This window comes from Ceratotherium simum, chromosome 29 (genome assembly GCF_057802395.1).
Source record: "Ceratotherium simum simum isolate JZ-2026a chromosome 29, ASM5780239v1, whole genome shotgun sequence".
Taxonomy (NCBI): domain Eukaryota; kingdom Metazoa; phylum Chordata; class Mammalia; order Perissodactyla; family Rhinocerotidae; genus Ceratotherium; species Ceratotherium simum.
This window is the reverse complement of record NC_141928.1, coordinates 9,922,614-9,943,186: the sequence shown is the minus strand read 5'-3', so window position 1 is coordinate 9,943,186 and position 20,573 is coordinate 9,922,614. Positions and strand designations below refer to the sequence as shown.

General features: G+C 46.3%; 1 protein-coding gene across 3 annotated transcripts in view; it reads left to right on the top strand.

Moving 5' to 3' along the window:
- The window catches only part of MVB12B (multivesicular body subunit 12B), a 184,428-nt gene that overhangs the window by 103,149 nt on the left and 60,706 nt on the right, over nt 1–20,573 (top strand). For all 3 annotated transcript variants that reach the window (XM_087419078.1, XM_087419079.1, XM_087419080.1), the window contains exon 7: nt 2,352–2,446. In XM_087419078.1, coding sequence (XP_087275204.1) covers nt 2,352–2,446 — 95 coding nt within the window. The remainder of the gene's footprint in view (nt 1–2,351; nt 2,447–20,573) is intronic.

The following is a 20,573-nucleotide window of genomic DNA, read 5'->3' as shown; positions in this document are numbered from 1 at the left end:
GGGCCCTGCATGTAGTGTAGGGCCTGCACCTGCCCTGTAGGGGCATGTGAGGAGAATGCGTGAAATCTGCATACCCCGGGGCCGTCACATGGCGAGCACTCTCCACAGGGTCCCCTGTCATCATTTTAGCTCTGCTCAACCACAACCACAGTCAATAATTCATTCTTCTGTTTGCTCAGCTTCATTGACTAAGTGCTGTGGTCAGAGGCATTGATCAACTGCTTAAAACCCTCTGCAGCTGCTCCTCACCCTCTCAGGGTCCCCAAACCTGGCCAGTCTTCAGAGGCACTGCTGGAGCTTGTTAGAAATAGATTTCTGGGCTGCCCCCCAGGCCCACTGAACCGGCCTCCCCAGGGTCGGGGCCGTGAATCTGTACTGTTAGCAATTTCCCAGGTGGCTCTAATGCTTCCATCTGTGCTGTGATGCACCGAACAGAGTGGGGAACCTTCGTCCCAGGGGACAGAACCCAGACCTCTTGGTGTGGCATTTGGCGTCCTTTGCAAAAGGCCCGCCTGTCTCTCCAGCTTTGTTTCCCATGTGTACCCTAACCCTACGCCGGAGTGTTGGCTTTCCCTGACTACCCGGGGAGTCCCTTTGACTCTTTTAGCACTCGTGTCCTCCTCTGTGACGGTGTCACCAGAAGGCCCATCCCCTTTATCAGAACGTGTTTTTCCTTCCTTTCGTGCTCACTCAGCGCCTGGTTTTTATTCTCCGAGCACATGTCATGTTGCACGATGATTTGTTCCTGCACCTTTATCCCCCGTAGTCTGGGACCTCCTTCAGGGAGCTCACCTGCGTAGCCTTAGTTAGCAGCAGTGAGGAGCAGACAGTGCAAGTTCACTACGGCAAGTCAGAGTACCCAGTGGACACGTCTCCAGGTGCTTGTGTCTGCTGGTTCCCCATAGCCCTGAGCGCACAGTCGGTGCTCGGTAAAGCCCGCTGCTTCAGTGGCACGGGTGTTTGTGGTCAGTGCTCACTCTGCAGCCAGCAAACCAAATGCCTTTATAGCCCTTGGCCCCATCTTGTCCCCGGAGGCTCCTGCTCACTCCTGGCCCTGTGGGAACAGGCCCTGCCTGGAGAGCCTTTCCTCCCAGGGGTCTGTACGTGCAACAATCGTTCTAGGAGGTCATGCATTTGTTGTGTGAAAAAGGCAACATGTAAAACTTAAAGCTTCCTTTATGTAGTGAGTGCTCCCTCCCTCCGTCTCTTCTCTTTTGGAAATGACTGAATGTGGCCAAAGCTTGGGCTACTGAGCTATTTCAAACCACCCCCAGTCGTGCCAAGAAGAGGTATTTTTGCTTTCTCCCCCAGACCTGTTGAGTTTTAAATAGTTTTCCTATTTTTTTAAAATTTTTTTTATGAGGAAGATTGGCCCTGTGCTAACATGTGTTGTCGATCTTCCTCTTTTTTCTTTTTTTCCCCCAAAGCTCCAGTACATAGTTGTATATCCTAGTTGTTGGTCCTTCTAGTTGCTCTATATGGGATGCCGCCTCAGCATGGCTTGGTGAGTGGTGAGTAGGTCCGCGCCCAGGATCCGAACTGGAGAAACCTGAGCTGCTGAAGCAGAACACACGAACTTAACACTGCGCCGGCCCCTCCTATAATTTTAATCTTAGTTTTCCACATTTGCTAAAGGCAGCTGATGACCACACCAAGTGATGATTTGCTTTTGATCAAATACTCAATGCTGTGTGCATCGTGGGCTTTAATGGCCAGCACCTGTGCCATAAACGACAGCACTGGAGCAATCGAAGGTGTTTTCCTGAGCGCCTACTGTGTGCTCCTGCCCAGGGGGGAACACGCAGATGTGGCAATTCAGAGGAATGTGCCATTCTGATTCTCAGTGGTCATCAGTTTCCTGGACTCACATGGTAATAATAATACCCAACACCTTCGTTCACAAAGTGCTTCCTGCACTGTTCTCAGCAGCCCTGCGGGTCAGGCATGGAAGCCATTGGATAGATAATGGAACCAAGATGGTGGGACAAACCGAGACTGAAGTTCAGATCCTGAGTGTTCTGGTCCCGCTGGTGTGTTTTGCCCAGTGGGCAGAGTCTGGACTAAATTGCCCACCTCATTAAAGCACCTTGGACATGCCGTAAGGCTTGGGGAACCCTTTCTTCTTCTTGGATGTCCTTCCTGGTATGGAAAACGGTGGCTGCTGATTTCTGTAAGCTTCTGAATTCCTTGAGGAGACTCGAGCTGGTGGAGAAGTCCTGCTCACCAGGATGAGCGCCCACACCTCCTGCTGCGCACTCCTGTGGGCTGTCGATGGCGTCGGGAGCTTTCTGAGCCTTGGGGAATGCTCCGTGCACGCTTAACCACCTTTTTCTCCTCTGTCTCTTTCTCAGGCACATCTCTCTAACACTGCCTGCTACCTTCCGAGGCAGGAACAGCACTCGGGCTGACTATGAGTACCAGCACTCCAATCTGTATGCCATCTCAGGTAGGTGGGGCCGCTGCTAATGGCCGGCTGCCGCGTCTGTGTCCCGGGCACCACCTCCCTCTGCGTGCTTCCTGGCTTCTCACAGCATCTGTCTGTCTTACCTCTCTTTTTTTCCCTGCAAATGGCCTGTTCCCTTCAGGGACTAGGCCTTCCCTTTCCTTTGTGTCACCGCAGCACTTAGAGAAGGGCCAAATACTCAGCATATTTTGAAACTAATGATGAAAAACAATGTGTGGATTTCACAAGCTCGAAGGGAGGTTTCCAGAGAATAGTCACTGCATTGTTCACCTGCCAGATCCAGGGCAGGGTTCCCAGGGGGACTGAGGCCTGGTCCGCTCACCCTCCCGTATCCAGGTCTGTCCTCACCTCTCATTTCCCAAAGCCAGGTTTGTGGCCAGAAGTTACACTGGCGGTCTCCCCTCACACCCGCCATCATGTGAGTCTGTGATTTCTGAACCTGGCTTTGAAATTGACAGTGTTACCTTGGCAGAAACTTCAGCAGTCCTAGTTTCCTTTCACCTTCACCCAGAGAGGGGAGAACTTACAAGCCTTATTACAGAATTGAGATTCATTAGGTGCCTGGCTGTGCAGGTGACTTGCTAAGAGCTGAGGAGTCCCAGGAACTGGCCTCCGATTATGCTGGGCCTCCATTCGGGGGTGTTTGTCTATAAGGGGGAAGTGGCAAATCAGTGCCACTTACCAGTGCACGCCCTTAATGGTGAGTGACATTTTGAACACGGGAACATGGCATTCATTCATGTACCATAATGAATCAGTTATTTAAAAGGTAATCTTTCTTCTAAAAATTGCAACTTCAGGTTACTAAATAGATGAAATAGAACAATGGTATAATTCGTGTCAGTGTTAGTTTTTCTTGTTATGATCACTCCCTAATAGGTTTGGAAGTATAAGCAAAAGCCAATTGTTCTATTTCTGGGTGGCACTCCTGTCAGGGAAAGGGAAGAAGAGGGGTGTTCGTAGAGCCTGTATCCCCTGGCTGCACTCCAGGAACCAGGCTCCCAAAGGGTAGAGGGAACATGTCGTCTAAGAAAAGCATCTCCAGGGAGAGTTCCTTTTGTGCTGTGGCTATTTCAACAGAGTCGACAAGGAGCATAACAAGTGTGGAAAGATGATCTATTTTGTAGAAAAGCTGAATATTTCCCCAGATGCTTAGTGGCAGAGTGGTGCAAAACAGGCCTCTGAAACCCAGCAGGGCGACCCCATTCTGAATGCACGTAAGGAGAGGGCAATCAGAGCAGATGACTGTTTTCCTCCAGCTTGCAAATCTTTTTCCAGGCACAGGGTTCAGCTCCCCCCACCTTACCTGGGTTCTCTGATGGCTTTCCCAGCTGTTGGCGTTTCTACAGAAAAGGGCCCACAGTGAAATCTCCTCTGGTTTGGCAGGAGTGTTCTTGTCTGCCTCTGGACCGCCGCTTCCTCGCCCCACGGCTTTGATGAGGTGTTGTCTGGGTTCATTTCAGCTGTTAGTTTAGCAATGCCGAGGTAACAGCCTCAGGACACAGGGGAGGCCATTCAGAAACTTCCTGTTACATTTATGTAAGTGGCAGTCAGTTGGATTTTATCTTCCAAACAGAGGTAGTTGAGGCTGCAGCCCATAGCAGCAGGCAGCTCAGGCCTCCTCAGCGGCTGCAGGCGCCAAATTGTTCTGCCAGGGTCCAAGACGGCTTTGTTGTGATGCTGCCAGAAATATCCCGCAGGACCCACTGGCTCCATAAGGCCTGCAGGCTCAACACTGGGCAGCCCTGGTGTAGCTGGGAAGCCTGCCCACCCACCCGCCAGCAGCCTGCCTGCGAGCTGTGCTGGCTGGCTGGGAGTAGAGACAACCCCCTCCCCCGTACCAACAGTACTTGGCGCTGAGTGGCACGTCTCAGTTTGGTATTGCAAAGTAAGGTTTCAACGGTTCATTCCAAAAACCGTCAAGGCAGAGTGTGACCCAGGCCCTAGCCCTTGCCTGGTACCCGATGCCATAATAGCTGGAGCTCTGCTGGTAATGAAATGAATCATCAAACTGTTCTCCTTCCGAACTGGCTTGGGCACATGTTCGCTGCAGACTTTAGGGGCTAAACCTTTGGTGCAGTCTCCTAGTATGCTCTGGTTCATTCCTGAAAACATTTGATTCCTGCTCCCTTAGTTTGCAGTCCCTTCCTAGGATAAGTAGATTTCCAAACAGTGGAATTAGAAATTTGAAAAGCAGCGTACATTTAGTTTGTATGTGTGGTTATTAAAGTGATATTTACTTTTAAATGTTTCCCAAGGGCATACCTGTTAAAATATCCCTTCTCCTATACCTTTCACTCAGACAGTTCATCTCTGTCATACCTGCAGAGGGAGAGATGCTGCTCAGAGTCACTGGAGAAACCAGTGGAGACAGCGTGTAGCTCTGTCCCCATACACAGAGGTGCGCGTGAAATGTTACTGGAAGGAAAGGAGGGAGGAAGAAAAGCATTTAGCCCAGTGTCTCCCTTGCCCAAGAATACCCTCTGTGACCTCGGGGGCAGGTGATCATCCTGATTTGCTGCTTGAATGCCTCCAGCGTCTGGGGCTACCACCTCCGACCAGCCTATTCTGTCCCTTGTTCTGCTGGGGTCTTTCTGTATCTTCATATCCATCCAGCCATTTGGGGTACTGTGTGTATTCCATTGGCCAGAATGTGCCAACTGTTCTCCGTGGTCCAGCCAGTAGTTCTGTCTTGCGCACAGAAGTGGGGTGAGGAACCTCTACTGACTCAGTGCTGAAACCCTGAGAGCTGTGTCCCTCGCTCTGTCACCTTGTTCCCGAGTCACAATGGCCAAGAAGCTCACCTTTGATCCTCACCCTTCCTCCTCCAGGAATTTCTCCTAGAAAATACTTACAGATGTGCAAAAAGAGTTACCCACAAGGATGAGCTCTGCTGCTATTTAAAAATAATACTCCAAAAGAAGGCGCAGTGATGGATATGCTAAATGTCCCAGACAAAGGCAAATGGTTAGGTTATGAAACACCCATACAATGGCCTTAACTTTTCAGGCATCCAAAAATGATGATTCAGATAAAAAAGAAGTGCAGGAAAATTGTTAAGTGATGATCAGAATGTGCAGTGTGATCTCATTTTAAAAAGTATCTCCAAAGGCCTGGAAAGGTACACGCCAAGGTGTTGACCGTGTTTTCACCGAACTTTCCTGCTCTTTTCTTTTATCTGTCTTTGCAGTGTCTCATTTTCCTATGATAGCATGTGTTGCTTTTGTAATAGAAAAAATCCAGACCTGATGTTAAGTGGCATGTTCTTGGTAAGCCTCGCTAGCCCCAGTGGTCGCCTTGTCTTGTCTGAATGCTCACAAGCCTCCTGACTCATAAAATGGTTTCCAATTCTACTGGCAATCACTTTCAGGCCACAGATCAATAATTTTCTTCTTGTCCCTTTTTGAGAATATGGTTTTTCCTGTTGTCCAGCCCCCTGGAACCTCCTGTCCCCTGACGTTCCTCAGTGACCACCACCCGCAGTTCCAACCCCATCTTTCATGTCCCACTGGCCCTACAGACGCTAACCGAGCGTGAAAGCGCCTGGCTGCTCGAGCCATCGCCTCACCTTTCTAGCTCCTCAAATCCGCCATCACCGTGTTATTCTACTCTTCAGGGTTTGAGGATGGTTTTCCTTGAAATAGGAGCTAGAAATAAAGTGGCGGGCGCCTGGTTTGGCTCACTCTGTTAGCTGTGCATTAGGGTCGGCAGACCACTTTTTAAATTATTCTTGCTTTTGGTAAATGGCGGCTCGTGGGCTCATGCTTTCCTGGCGATGTTCTAACTGGTCTGTCCCCCTCAGTTGTGTGCCTTTAAGATCTTCCCTCCTGGGGCCGGCCCCGTGGCTTAGCGGTTAAGTGCACGCGCTCCGCCGCTGGCGGCCCAGGTTCGGATCTCGGGCATGCACCAACGCAGTGCTTGTCAAGTCATGCTGTGGTGGCATCCCACATAAAGTGGAGGAAGAAAGGCACAGATGTTAGCCCAAGGCCAGTCTTCCTCAGCAAAAAAAGAGGAGGATTGGCATGGATGTTAGCTCAGGGCTGATCTTCCTCACAGGAAAAAAAACAACTTCCCTCCTGGGAGGGCCTCCTCAGGGCTGTGCTGATTTCTCTAGATTCTACCCCACACCCCTACTCCTGAGTTTCCTCCTCAGGCCTCTTAGGGGCTGTTGGTGTTCTTTTTAAGAATCTGTTCTTTTTAAGAATCTCTTCTCTCTCCTGAAAAGTCTTCTATTTTAGTCCCAGATAATAGCCTCCTACCTTATTTTTTCCCTTAGAATTGTTTAGATGTTTAGATGTCTGACCATTCATTCCTTTCTATTCCAGAAAGATTTAAGGTAATTCCAAGAATGCATGTAACAAAATGAAAATGGAAATGAAAAACTAAGAGTGAAGGGAAATACAGGCTAGAAAAGTAGAGGGCAGCTGTGGGTGAGGTTTTGCACGAAGGGGCTTCTGGGTTTGGTTCTGAGTCCACACAGTCTCTGGATAAGGTGAAAACAAACTAGTTGCCCAAGAAGAACCTAATTTTTCCTTTTCCTGAATTCTTCCTCATAAAGAGGGCCCTATAAGCTGCTGTGGACCACAGAATGGCCGCTTTGCAGTGAGTCTGATAAGGACAGCCTGTATGCCCATGTATGGGGGTTGTCCACTCATGTTTGAACCCCTAAAATGTTTAGAAGTTGAGTGAGATGTTTCTTAAGAAACATTCTTGTGCTGGGCATCATGTACCTTAGGGACTGGAGACCTCAGGGGATGTCAGGAAAGAGGAGCTCCCTGACCCCTGTCCAACCTCAGGGAGACACCTGTGCCGAGGCTCCCTGTACGGAATGGCTCAGCCAAGAGGTGCCCAGGAGTGCTGTTTCTAACCAAGTAATGTCTCTTGTCCATCTTATGGCAGGTTTTACTTAATGAACAGGTGACAATAGGTATGGGAAAGCACACTGTGCTATTCTTTTGTTTTTGTTGTTGTTGTTATGAACTGATTTATAGCTCCAAGTGAAGAATTTTTACCAAAGAAAACTTACTTCTCTCCCTTTGGAAAAAACTGACACAGTAGTGTAACATAGTAAAATCAAACAAATGCATAATAAAACTGGCATGTTAGTAAACCAAAAGTCTAGAACAGCCCACAGATTCAGGGTGAGCCACAATGCAGAAATACGCTGTGGTGCAGGGAGCTGTGGGACTCAGTTTCGTCTCCCTTGAGTACACAGGCAGACTGCCTTGCTGACATCTTCATTTCTCCATCAGCAGTAGGCTGACCATGTAATTTACTGCCCACACCGTCACTTTTGAGAGTGAAAGGGGCACACAGTTGTACCAGGACAAAAGCTGTAACCTGGAACCATCCCGGCAGACTATGGGGTGTAGTCACCCTACCTTCAGCTTTTATGGTTTTTTCAATTTTTTTCAGTTTTCTTTTTGATTGCTGGAAAAGCCATCTTTCTGCCCTCCACAGCTGTTCCCTCTTAAAAACCAGTTCCCTTTCAAGATGTTTGACACCAGGAAGTGTGTGAGTGTGGACAAGTCCGTTGGCTCGTCAGTCTGGCTCTCAACACCCGTACAGAGAGAAGGACGATTTTGTCTGAAACACGGAACCGTGTATAAGCCCTGTACCTCTGACATCAGACCAGGAGAGCACAAAGCAATTAAAAATAATTAATGATTTCTTGACTATCAGCCTTCTCCATGCAGTTTTAATCTAGTCCTCATTTAAATTGGGAGATGGACATTTAATTATCAGTATTATGAAATTCATGATTTATATATTTCATCCAGTTGGATAAAATTTCTGCCACCAGCTCTTCATCTTATCATGAAAAAAAAACCTGTATATTTTTACAGTGTCATCATTTAAAAACTCATCTGCAGCATACCAAACAATTATAAACATATTTTCCTTTCATTTGTAGTGATTGCATTATTTCTATCTTTTTAACAAAAGAATCTCACCTGGAAAATCAAAATAAACTTAATACTTTAATGATCATAAAGCATTGCCAGGTTGGAAAACGAAAGCTAAAAGACTAACACAATAGGGTGCTCGAGAAAAGGTGTTCTTTTCTGGGTGAGGGGTCCTAACCAACAACTGCTCCTCATGGGATGTTCATGGTATCACACTGTAGAATTCGCGTCCGCATTCTGCGTGTGCGTGCCCATGGTTCTCCGTTTCCTGTGTGTTCCCTGTGGGTGGGTTGAGTGACTGTGTTACTGATAACCACAAATGAGGGAAAGCCGCTGTTTTCCAGTGGAAGCCCTGAGTAATCATGATAGTCAGCCTTGCATTTGCAGGTTCCCCCATGGCCTTTGTCTTCAGTGGACACGTGCGTGTGGCTTACGTGGCCTCATATTTCAGGCTCTTGGATTCCTTGATCCTCCACTGTGGATTTTCATAATCACCAGGACTGGCTGGGGAGGTGGTGATGAGTGTGTGGGAGGGTGGGCAGTATCCAAGAGAAGAGCGTCAGTTTGGCGCAGCCACAGATAACAGCACATGGGAAAAATTCCTGAATGAAGTGAAAAAATATTTATAATAATGGTGCTCAAATCAAGGAGGAAATAAGTCGTTTTAAAGGCATATAAATTTTTATCATCACCTCTAACAGCCATTGCGTCCCTTGTCTACCCATCTATTCTTGCCCTGACTGACAACAAAATCGAGTACAAAGAAAAATATAATAAGAAAGAGAAGAAATGAATGGGAGCGGACGGGGAATTGATCGCATGGTGTATTTGTACATCCTGATGTAAAAGGTGTGGTTGACAGGTGGCCAGGTTTGCTCTGTACACAGCCATGTGTGTGCTGTCAGGCGCACGCACGCTGCCTTGTTTCGATTGATGAATTGCCTGCTTTCTTGATTAAACCTTCCGTCACTTAAGAAACAAAAAGCCTGTGTTTAGATGGCAGAGTGGGACATGTCAAAAAAATCTGTCTCCTTTACCTTTGTGCAGATGTTGGGCACAGACTGTAACATGTATTATTAAAATGAATGTGGCATTTACTGTGCATTATTCCTTTCCTGGGAGAAAGGACTGTAAATTATATGCTAATAATAAGCTTTAACCCTTTCGAAATGCAAAAGATTTAAGAGTGCAAATATTCATGTAGGCCTGGCTGATTGGATGTGCTTTGTATGCATTCGCATGGTAGTTGTGTCACCGAAGTTAATGAACAGCGTGTGCGGGCGGACACGCAGGGCGCCTGGGGAACTCACGCCTCCTGGAGGCGTTCCGCTCTGCAAGTACCTCCTCTAGGATTTCACAGAGAGATCTAGACCCTGAGACCCCTCAGCTGGGCTCTGGATCATCTTACTACGGATTAAGCCCATAGCCGTGTCTAGTTCCCCAGCGTGTCTTCTGGAGCTGAGCGTCAAAGGTGGTCCTCTCTTCACTCTCCTGCATCCCCACTTACCCAGCTGGCTGGGCTTAGGCCTGGCAGCTACCAGGCATTGGTGCCTCGTACCTATTTGACTGTCTTCCTTGACCTGGCTTATCTATCCTTAGTCCCCTTGCCCAGGTGGCAGACTCATCTCCCCAGAGTACAGCTCCTCAGATCAAACTGTCATGCCTGCCTCAGCCCACTGCCAGCCGCCGGCTGCATGAATTCATACCTTACCTGCCCAGTGTTGAGGCTGTCGGTGGCCAGTCTCCACCTGTCCGGTGTCTTCTCGCCATTTCTCTTCACCTGTGCCCACTAGCCTGGGTCAGTCCTGTGTCCTCACCTTTGTGTCTCTCTGTGCATTTGCCCCTGCAGTCCAGTGGCCCAGATTGCCCCACCTTCTCTTCTTCTCTTCTCTGCTAACCATTTTTGAAGGCCTGTCCCCAAACTGCCTCTTCCACAAAGCTTTTCTGATTCCCTTCCAGGTGAGGATGTTCCCTTCCTACTTTCCTCCCACACAATTTTGTGTTGGAGAGATTTCACCTCTGAGCACCATGAGACGGCAGAGACTATGTTTAGAGAGGATGGAGGCTGCCTTCAGTCATTTTGAATCAAGGAGGATGTAATTAAAGGCAAAGAGAAGAGAAAGAATGTTTACCCCTCTATTCATTCAGCAGACACTGAGAGCTGCCGTGAGCCAGGCCCCGTGTTCCCTCCCGAGGACAATGGGAAGCCTGTGGAAGAAGGTTCAGCATGTGACTGATGGGGCATTTGGGGTCAGAAGCATGTGTAGCCATCACACAAAGCCACAGTGAACGGCTGCACAGGTTGCGCACTGCACAAATATGTGACTGGCTCCCCTGCTAAAGCTGTGCAAAGGCCCTGCATTATGTTACCTTGGGCAAGTCACTCAACACTAGTTATTCATATCTGTAAAATAATGCACTACCTTCCAGGATTGTTGTGAGGATCCAGGGTATATAAGAACACTTTGTGAATCAAGAAGCAGTGCAGGAATGTCACTTCTCTCCATATTCATCTGCCACACAGGGCTGTGATCAGAGCCAGACCCCAAAGGTTTGTTGAGAATTATCACTCAGGACACACTGGCTCCTGCCCAGCATGGTCTTCATCTTCTCAGCCCTGTGCCCCCTTATATAATTTCATATATAAGCTTACTTCTCAGTAATCAGAGAGCTCTGAGTGTTCAGAGAGAATTTCTTCCCCAGTCCAGAGAAACTTGCAGTCCAGGCTCTGTGGCATAGCTCAGCTCGGCACCCCCTGGCAGCTGAGACATGCTGTCAGACATCGTCACTTAGAAGTGGGCGATTTTCCATGGCAAGCAGCCCACAAGCCTTTTCCCGTGAAGGTGACGGGATGATGGTGTGGGGGCAGGAAGGAGGGAAGCCCTTGGCAGGATGAGCCGGCGCCTTCTATAAAATCTTCCAGTGTGCTTTTGGTGTTTTGGAGGAAGAGTGCTTGGGGGGCTGCTTTCTGCTCCAGGCTTTCATTTCTGCTCTTCCTGTGCTCTACGGGTAGGAGCCAGTTAAGACTTTTTCCAGTTTCGTCGTCATGAAAAATAAAAATATTATTAGGTGACAGATAACTTCAGTGCTCTTAAAAGGATGGCCACCCTCCCGCTGTGCGCTCATTCTCTCGTTGGCTTTAAGCGTGGTGAAGTTCAGGCAGCAGTGGTTTAGTGGCCCACATCCCCCTCTGAAATCCAAGAGCCGGGCAGCCGAGGGGCAATGGGAGGACCAACGCAGGAGGCAGAAAAGCCGGGTGCGGCCCTGCGTCTCCCCCTGACCAGCCCAGTAGCGTCAGGCAGGCACCAAGCCTTCCTGGATGCAAATTCCTGCATCTCTCAGTATCAGGAATTGCAATGACAATTTATTTGTTATTATTTGTTGTTTGTTATTATTTGTTGTTTGTTATTTGTTATCGTCAGTAATTTAAATGTTAGTTCAGCTAATGTTTATCGGAAGCTTCCTATGTGTCAGACATTGTCTAGCATCTAAGGTAGCAGTGATAATACCCACTTTCAGGCTTGAGGATCTGTGGGAAGGAGCCTTATGTGTTTTGCAGACTGGGGACCTGAAATGTTACCAGCCAATGTACAGTTGTTGCCCCCGAACTTCATAGATATTCCATCCAAACACTGCCATGACTATAAAGTTCCTGAATGCAGGAACAATTAAAGAAAAACCAACTTTCTGACACCTTTCTCAGTGTGTTTATCTTCTTTGACTAGTTTTTAGGCAGAAATCTGCCCCCATTTCCCTGTCACAATCCCCTTCCTGGTAGGCAGCATGATTGTGGGCCAGCCACAGGGTCCTTTCTGAAGGCCTATCCAGAGAAATGCTGAAAAAAGAAGGGAACACGCTTAATCCCAGCTCTTCATCTGCTCTTAGCACTTCTTCAGAGGTTTTCTCTGGGATGAATAAAGTAGTTTGGTGTACCAAACACTGCTGCCTGGGGGCAATTTATATCAAATTAGCCTTTTGTTTCTTTATCTCTGTCTCTCCCACAATAATAGACTGTCAGCTGAGAGGGAAAAAATGATATAATTAAGGCAACTTCTTTAATTTAAACACATTTAGGGAACTGAAGTTGTTTTTGCTTTTATTAAAATGGATTATATTAATTTATTTTAATAATACCTAACCTTCCTCTACCACTTACTGAGTGAGTACAAGACCCTGTAGTAAGCACTTTCCATGCATTTTGTCATTTAATCCCAACAAATCCTTACCAAGAAAACCTTACAGAAAATCTTTAGGGTTTATACTATTACTATTAGTATCTCTATTCTATAGACACAGCACAGCTGCCAGTGTTTCTGGCCTCCCATGCTCAAGCCTTGTAAAATAAACATCTCTTATAAATATCCTATCTTTATAAATATTTTTATTTTCAGGTGGAAAAAACTGAGGTTTTGAGAGAGTGTGATTTGCCCAAAGTTACAGTGCTAGTAGGTTGGAGGGCTGAGATTCGAACCCAGGTCTCTCTGACTCCGGACCCTAAGCTCCAAATCACTGTGCGGAGGATGCTGCTTCAGGTTGTGTAGGACCGTTTCCCCTCTTTGGCAAATGGAAGTTGAAAATGGCACACTCACCCAGAGTGAATTGTGCTGGGACCAACTTGGTGTATCGTTTAAATCGCAGGTGAGTACCTGGACCATCATCTCTGGGACCTCATCAGAGTGAGGCCTTTGATACTTGACTGATGACAACTCCCAGGTCCAGGGGGTATCTCCAGTAGTGGGTGTGGCTCCTATGGGCCGTTACTGGGCAGAACAGTGAAGGGGTGAGCACACAGGCCACTCACTTAAAGCTGAGTGATCTTGGGCAAGGAGCTTAACCTTTCTGTGCCTTGGTCTCCTTACCTGTGAAATGGAGATGACAGTGTCCGTGGTGAGGATTAGAATCATGCCTGGTATGTAGAAAGTGCTGTAAATGTGTCACTATGATTGTGTTTATTCCACAGCCCCTTCCTCCTGCCTCTTCTCGGATCCTTTCCCAACCAGGAAAGAGAATATTCCAGGGACCTCCTCCCCATCTGGAGGTGGGGCTACCACTGGTCTAGCTTAGCCCTTTGTCTGGGGAGCTCTGGGCACCTGGATGTCCCCTTGCCATGGTCTTCTCTTAGCCCTGTGGTGATAGTGGGCAGCTCAAACCCACCATTTCACTTATGGGACTGAACCCCCGGTGTTCTTCTCCCCCAGCCCCAGCTCTCCTGGACCCTGCTCACAAACGGGCTCCTGTTTGAATGGACAGTCACCCTAGTGTCACCCTGCTTTGAAGCTTCTTTCCCTAGATTGGGCCTCCTAAGATGCCAGTCTCTGCCCAAACCAAGCCTGAGGTGACCACGCCGGTCCAGACCCCGTGTGCTCCCCTCAGCTCCCAGCCCCAGCTTCCCCTCCTGTCTGGTTCCAGCTCCCTGAGTTCTCCCGCTGCCCCTGTGGCCGAGCTCCCATGCCCCAGCCTCGCTGCCTTAGACAGTAGTTGCAGGGGGTCAGATTCCAGGATAGCGTGTTTAAACTCAGTGAGTAAAGATGGTGGGCATTGGCAAGAACTTGGGGAGCAGTTGGACAGCCACATAGATTCTGTGAGGAGATCAAAAGTTATCTTTTATCTATCACACAACGTGAGCATCCTCCCTTTCATGTCAGAATGAATGCGTTTAATTGCTAACATTAGGACAAAAGAAATTCTGATCTGTGCTAGAACAATGAAGCCACCTTTCCTGTGGACAGATCCCTGAGTCCATCCATTGTCACACATTTGGTGTTTGTGTCCTGAATACCCAATACTTTTTTCCCCCTTTTTATTAATGTCCAGTGATGATCCTAACTTGTTTATGTTTAAGAAGAAAATCTGCAGCGCTCCAGCTAGAGTTTGGATGGAATAGATTTATCACGTATCCCGGAGAACGAGGCTCCTTATTCCTCAGATTTGTCTTTCAATTGTCTCTGAGACAGTGAGTGATGCGGGACTCTCCTCCAAGGTTGAGATCCTTTGTTAGAGAGCGGTTTCTCTCGCCTGACTTGCTTTATAGCGTGAACCATCTCATGATCCACTGGCGCGGCGACATCCATAATTTTGAATGAGAGACTACAGCTTGCCTCGTTGGCCCGAAGCATCGCTTCTGGTGACACACTTAGAGGTATTTAATCGCTTGCTACCTAGAGGCAGTAAACGCACCCATCTTTATGTTCCATTGCCTCCTGTGTTTACCTTAAATATGCCCTGTGCTAACAAAACGCCAGTGTCACTCCTGTCACAAGGTCCTTTGGTTCATGAATTACACAGTCCTCACTCACCCTTCTTCTGCCAAAGGTGGCTGTGCCTTTTGCAGGCCCAGGTGGTCAGATCCTTGGGCTGTAAGCTTCTTAGCTATTTATGCTTCTTGTAAAACTGTGGCCATCTGATTGGTTTCCCAATTCTAAGAAAGTCCATCTGTGTTTGGTTGTAACATCTTGCTCAGTGCTCAGTGCTCTGCTGGAGTTCAGGGTCCGTTCTAGGAGGGTGGGACAATGAGGCCTCATTCACAGGTACGTGCCTGACGCCCTGCCCAGGACCTGGCACTCGGGAGGCGCTCAGTGATGTTTGTTGTTCAGTTGATTCTTGAGATCCACCCTTTTGTATCTGCCCTTTCCAGCTGCATGACTTTGGACAGTTTATGTAACATTTCAGTCTGTTTTCTCTTCTGTAATTTTGAGGGTTAGAAATAATATACGTGAAGTGCCTAGTACCACGTGGGCACCACAGAAATAGTAGGCGGTACGACTGTCACAAATACTGTTACTCCAGCGAAGTGCTTTCTGTTATTCTAGGAAGCGCGGTCTTATACACCCTACAATTTGACCCCCCACCCCACCTAAAAATGCAGTCAGGGAGGGGGTCAGAGCCAGAAGAGACCTCACCCCTGGAGGGACCCCGCCCAGTTCAGGGGACCTTCTGGCGTAATACAAGGCAAATCCTACATCCTAGTTCAGAAATCTGTAATTGCTTGAGATGTTAGTTTGCTATGGAGTGAAACAATTTTAAAGAGAACTTCTCAACATTTAAATCAGCCTCTGATTCCCCCTTCCTGTCTCATTGAATCAACTCTAATTAAGAAAGGATCGTATCTGTGCTCAACCCTCTAAACGTCTGACTTCTTTCTTCTTTGCCTTTTGGTTTCTGGCTCTTTCCTTCCCACCCCTCCCATCCCAGGACCCTTTAGCAAGAAAGGAAAAAAGGCGCCTTTCTTTGCCCCAGAATCCTCACATGGCTATGAGCCCGGGCTTGGTTTAAGGGAACGTGAAAGTCATGCCACCCACCGAGCACATCATGAAGTCCCTGCTCCAGAGCTCCCTGCCAGGCCAAGGGCCCCCAGGCTCTATGGCCTGCGCTGAAGGCCTGCGCGGCAGCCACACGACACACCGTGCATCGAAGGCGTCCTTTCTCAGGGTTGGAGAGAGCAGATTAAACAACTTTCATAGATGTCCCCATCTTATGGGAGGACGCCAGGGTATCTCTCGCTGCTGAGGGATGGCTCCTTTCTTTAGACTACATTTTTTAAAAAAGATATTGTACCTTTTATTTGGATTTAATGAGGACAGACATTTTAATCAGAGGTTAGTCATTTATTTTTGCAAACTATTGTTTTGATTCATCATTTTTGCAGATAATTAAATGGTTCAGTTGGCACAGTGTCTACTTTATTAAAACAGGTAATTTTGAAAAAAAAGAGAGATGCTATTTTTTGGATCACTGCACAAGAATTGCTTTTATCTTCATCTCTGAGCTTAGTTTCTGGTTGTTTTGCTAGAAGGCTCTCTCGCGTGCAAGCATTTGGTGTCCTCTGGTCTGGAGTGGCTTGCCCTTGGACAATGGGGTGTTAGCCGTGATGCCCTTTGAAACAGGAGATGGAGAGTAAATTCTGTACCGTTACCTTTTAGAAAGACTGTTAGGTTTTAATTGGACTGGGGAAGAGAGCCTACAAGTTATGAACTTCGCAGAGCAGCAGTTCTTATGCTAAAAACAGATTAATTGTAGCCCTCGCTGTGGGTGGAGTTTAAAAGTCAATTACTGCTTGTCCTATTATAATTTACACACCTAGGATTTGAAAAAGTCTGTCACTTAGTATAAAAATGAAAAGGTTACGTGTACTAGTTTGAGTGTACCTGTGACTTTTCACGTGTAAATGCCTTAGCTACATGCATTTGTGTGTATGCAACTTGTAGCCGCAGACCTACAATGTAACTACAGCTTCGAGGAAGATTCCTTATGCAGAGTAACCTTTATGATTTGGTTCTTTAAATCCATAATGGCTTAGAATACAGTCCTTTGTGTGGCAATTCTGTCCACTTGTAGGCACTCTGGGCAGCCCCTGCAGAGCCTTGGGAACACTCCACTCCTGGGTCATGAACCAGTAAGGGAATGGCCCTTCCGGGGTCAATTTCTTAAAAACAAACTGCTCAGGACATTTGCTTTCTTTGATTTTTCCATGTTTGTGTCCTGAATCAGTTAATTCACTTATTAAAAGGATTTATTTTAGGTGGACCAATTAAAACTTTGGAAGCTAATTTTTTGCTGAGCAGCACAGACCTCTGAAAACACAGTTTATAACATGGCTTCTGCCCTTTTCCACCGAGAGCTGTCTGATGGTGCTGCAACCTCGGGCGCTCTTTGAGTTACAGAACTGCCGCTCTTTGTCCTCCCCTCTGGGCTAAGCTGCCACGTGGGTGGGTTTCTCCCGGCCTCCATTGTTTTAAGGTGAACAGGCAAGTCAGAAAAGTCCAGCCCAGCCTGGGAGTGGCATCTGTATTTGTTTGCTTGCATAGACTCCATAGTTTAATTTTTTTTAATAGGAAGCTGCTGTGTAGTTTGGATATTTAAACAGTTATTAACCGAATGACAATTAACAGATTGCATAGACAGATTTTCTTTTGAAAACCTCTGAAATTGAGTACAGTTTGCAAAACTATCACGGCACAGTAATGACAATGAATTTTGATTTCCCGGAACTGATATTAGACTCCTTATTAAACTATGTGCATCTGCTTTTAATTTACTCCAAATAATTGGAAAATGCAATGAAGCTTTCCAATTAAAGCATGGCTTTATGCTGTTTAATAATACCCCCATAATATTATAGCTTATGAAGTGACAGGTGAGTTGGTGTATGAATAAAACATAAAGGCAGCAATAAGGGACAGAAAACCGGAGACAGTTGTGGGGATTTTAAATGCTAGATGTAATTTGCATATATTAATCTCTTCTTTTCAGCCTTATCAGGCATTCTTCAGTATTTGAAGTTAAAATAGCGTTGACAGGCGGGAGTACGCTTAGTTTTTTCAAGGATTTATTACTTGTATAATTTCTGATCTTTAATAAGCAGATATGACTGATCCTCATAGTTCTATAGAAATCGGTTAATTGTTCCAGATGGCGTGTACTGATTATGCAAAATTACTTTTCACACCATTTTTTTTGTGATGGAGTTTGGAGTAAAATTAAATTTTTTATAGCCTTCTTATCATGCTGTTTTACAGTGGTTTTTCTACAGAAGTTGAATTTAATCTACTATATTACATTGACCAGCACAGTTATTCTAATGTAGCATTTTGTGATTTGACAAAGAATAATAGAACACATTGCTCATTGTTCATTACTGTGCCCCTAATAAAAAGGAGCTCCTGTGTATAGAACATAGCTGTTATTTATGAAGAATGCCTAATTCATATGGTTAAAAATGCAAAATTGTACTATGAAGTAGTTCCATTTGGGGAAAGAATATCTGGGCAAAGCAAATGGAAAGAGGCTTGTTGCTACAGATTTTACATGCTAAAGGAGGGGTCTTCTTTTAATGACCAGAGTGTTTAAATTGTACTACTTTCTTCTTCTTTGAAGGAAAAAAAAAAAGCTAGATAATCTCATTCTGTTGAGAGAAGTGTCACGGGTTGACTTGTCTTGATTTACATAATCCCAGAAGTCTTTCATAATTGAATAGCATTTATAAAAGGCGGTTATACTTTGGTGTGAAGTATCAAAAAAAAATAGTCTTAAAAAGCTTCAATGATAATTCATCTCTAACGTCTTCCAAAGTGTCGATTTTTGCAAAGCGTCTCGTGCTGGTGTCAGTTCCAAGTCCAGGTTGTGTGTGCTACCAGGTGACATTAATCTAGGCTTATCCTTGTCCAGGTTTTCAGATAACATTCTCTCCACAGTTCAGCTGGTAGTAGGATATGAAAGACTCAGCAGATTCACCCCCAAAATGGGATTGTAGGGCTGTTATCTTGTTGCAGGGGTGGGCGTGGTTTCCAGGAGTGGGAGGGTGGGGGGAGACAGATTTTCTGTTGCATCAAAAATCTTGTCTGGGTGTGTAGTATTTTAAATATAGCAGATAAATATAAAGAAAAACGTTTCTATATATATAATCTGAAGTTTGACTGGTTTTCAAGAAAGACCACTGCGTATTAAGTCTTACCAGGATTTTTATAGACTCAGGATATGTATTTCTATTTTAAATAGAGTAGAATCCCATATACAGAGAGACTCACACCGATCTTTCTGTGTCCTGACTGCTTACTCCAAGTAGTCCAGTCCCGTGCATCAGCACCTTCCCACCCACGTCCATCGTCCCGCAGGCCTTAGAACGCTTCCTTGTTTGAACAGACTTGAGGCAGATTTGGATCTGTTTAAAGGGTTCAATTCCCTTAGCCCTGGGGGAATCAAACTTTTTTTTTTTAATATCCTTACACGAGCAACACTGATTGCTCTTGACAGAGCGGTCCCAGGGGTGGAAGCAGGACCTCATTGACACCTCCGCGGCAGGCTCTAGGGAAACAGACCAACAGAATGTCGCAGACCTCGGAGCTCAGAGGCAGTCTGTCTGCCTGCCTGTCTGTCTGCGTCTGCTGGGGGTGGGGGCACAGGGTGCAGGGCGGCGGCTGCTCTCTCGGAGTGTGGGGTCTCCATAGGGCCCAGAAACAGATTCAGTGAGATGCCCAGATGTTACACCACCAGTGTTATACAGATTGTATTGTGTGCATTGGACTGTATTCTGGTCTTCAGAATATTTTTGGTTAAGCTATATTTTGTATCTAGTCCAGTCTTGGAGGAAGTTTAATAGTAAGGTAAATATGTTTGGCTACCTATTGTACTATAATGACTAATTAAACCAAACATAAGAAATGTGATTCGGAGCAGAGAGCACTTGCAATCAGCAGTACCGACTAAGTCCTGTATTTGCTTTACCTCCAGAGTACTTCAAAAACTTGAAACCTTTCACATACCCTCTTTTGTAAACTCAAAACGTATTTTTGTGAAAATTAAAATTATATGAAAAAGAGAATGCATAAATCAGACATGATTAAAAATATTTGTTCTAATGCAGTAATAATTTGGTAGTAATGCTTTCATCAGAATAGCTTAAGGCTACATCAAGTGGACAGACTTTATATGGATTCTCTAATTTTAATCTTCAAAATGCTATCTAATGTCTCATTAAGACTTGCATATAATGTATCTTAAGTATAGTCATTAAATATAGTTTAGGGAGATTTATGTTCAGATATTGCTTAAAGATGTTTTAATAGGCCCATTTACTCTGATGATATTAATGAGCTCTTAATACAGACTAAGCCTCTAAAACTACTGGTAACAACTCCAGCCTGAACACAACAACTTGGAACTGGTGCCTGGTCTGGACAAGAGCCCCCAGGTCAGCCCTGCGGACACTCCAGGGTCCGTGTAAGCCCCTCCGCCGAGCCTTGAGTTTCAGAACAGGGTCTCCTCTGACTTGGCCTGGCTGCTGACCCCAGAAGACTCCGTTTTTCCGCAAGCCCGAGAACGGTCCTTTTTCTCCCCCAAATCCGTGCATAGGACGTGTGCTAATTTGGCCAAATCGTACATCTGCAAGGTCATTTGAGTGGTGTTGATGCTCCTGGCGGTGTCTCGGGGGCACGGGAGGGTTAAAGGAGGCTGTTGCTGTGCTTCTCATGTAAGCATCTGCCAGGTCAGGTGTGCGCAGTCTGGCATCGTTATGTGAACAGCTTTGCTCTGCCGTAAGTGACTGAAAAAGGTCACATGGGTGTGTTTTCATCTTTCAGGCATTCGTAGTGACTGAGGTGCACGTAATAACGTGGTCCTGCACATTCACAAATGGAAAGAAAAAGAAACTATCCCAACAGGAATCTCTGTGTGCCCCGCACGTGTGCACGGTCCTGCCCCAGGCCCCG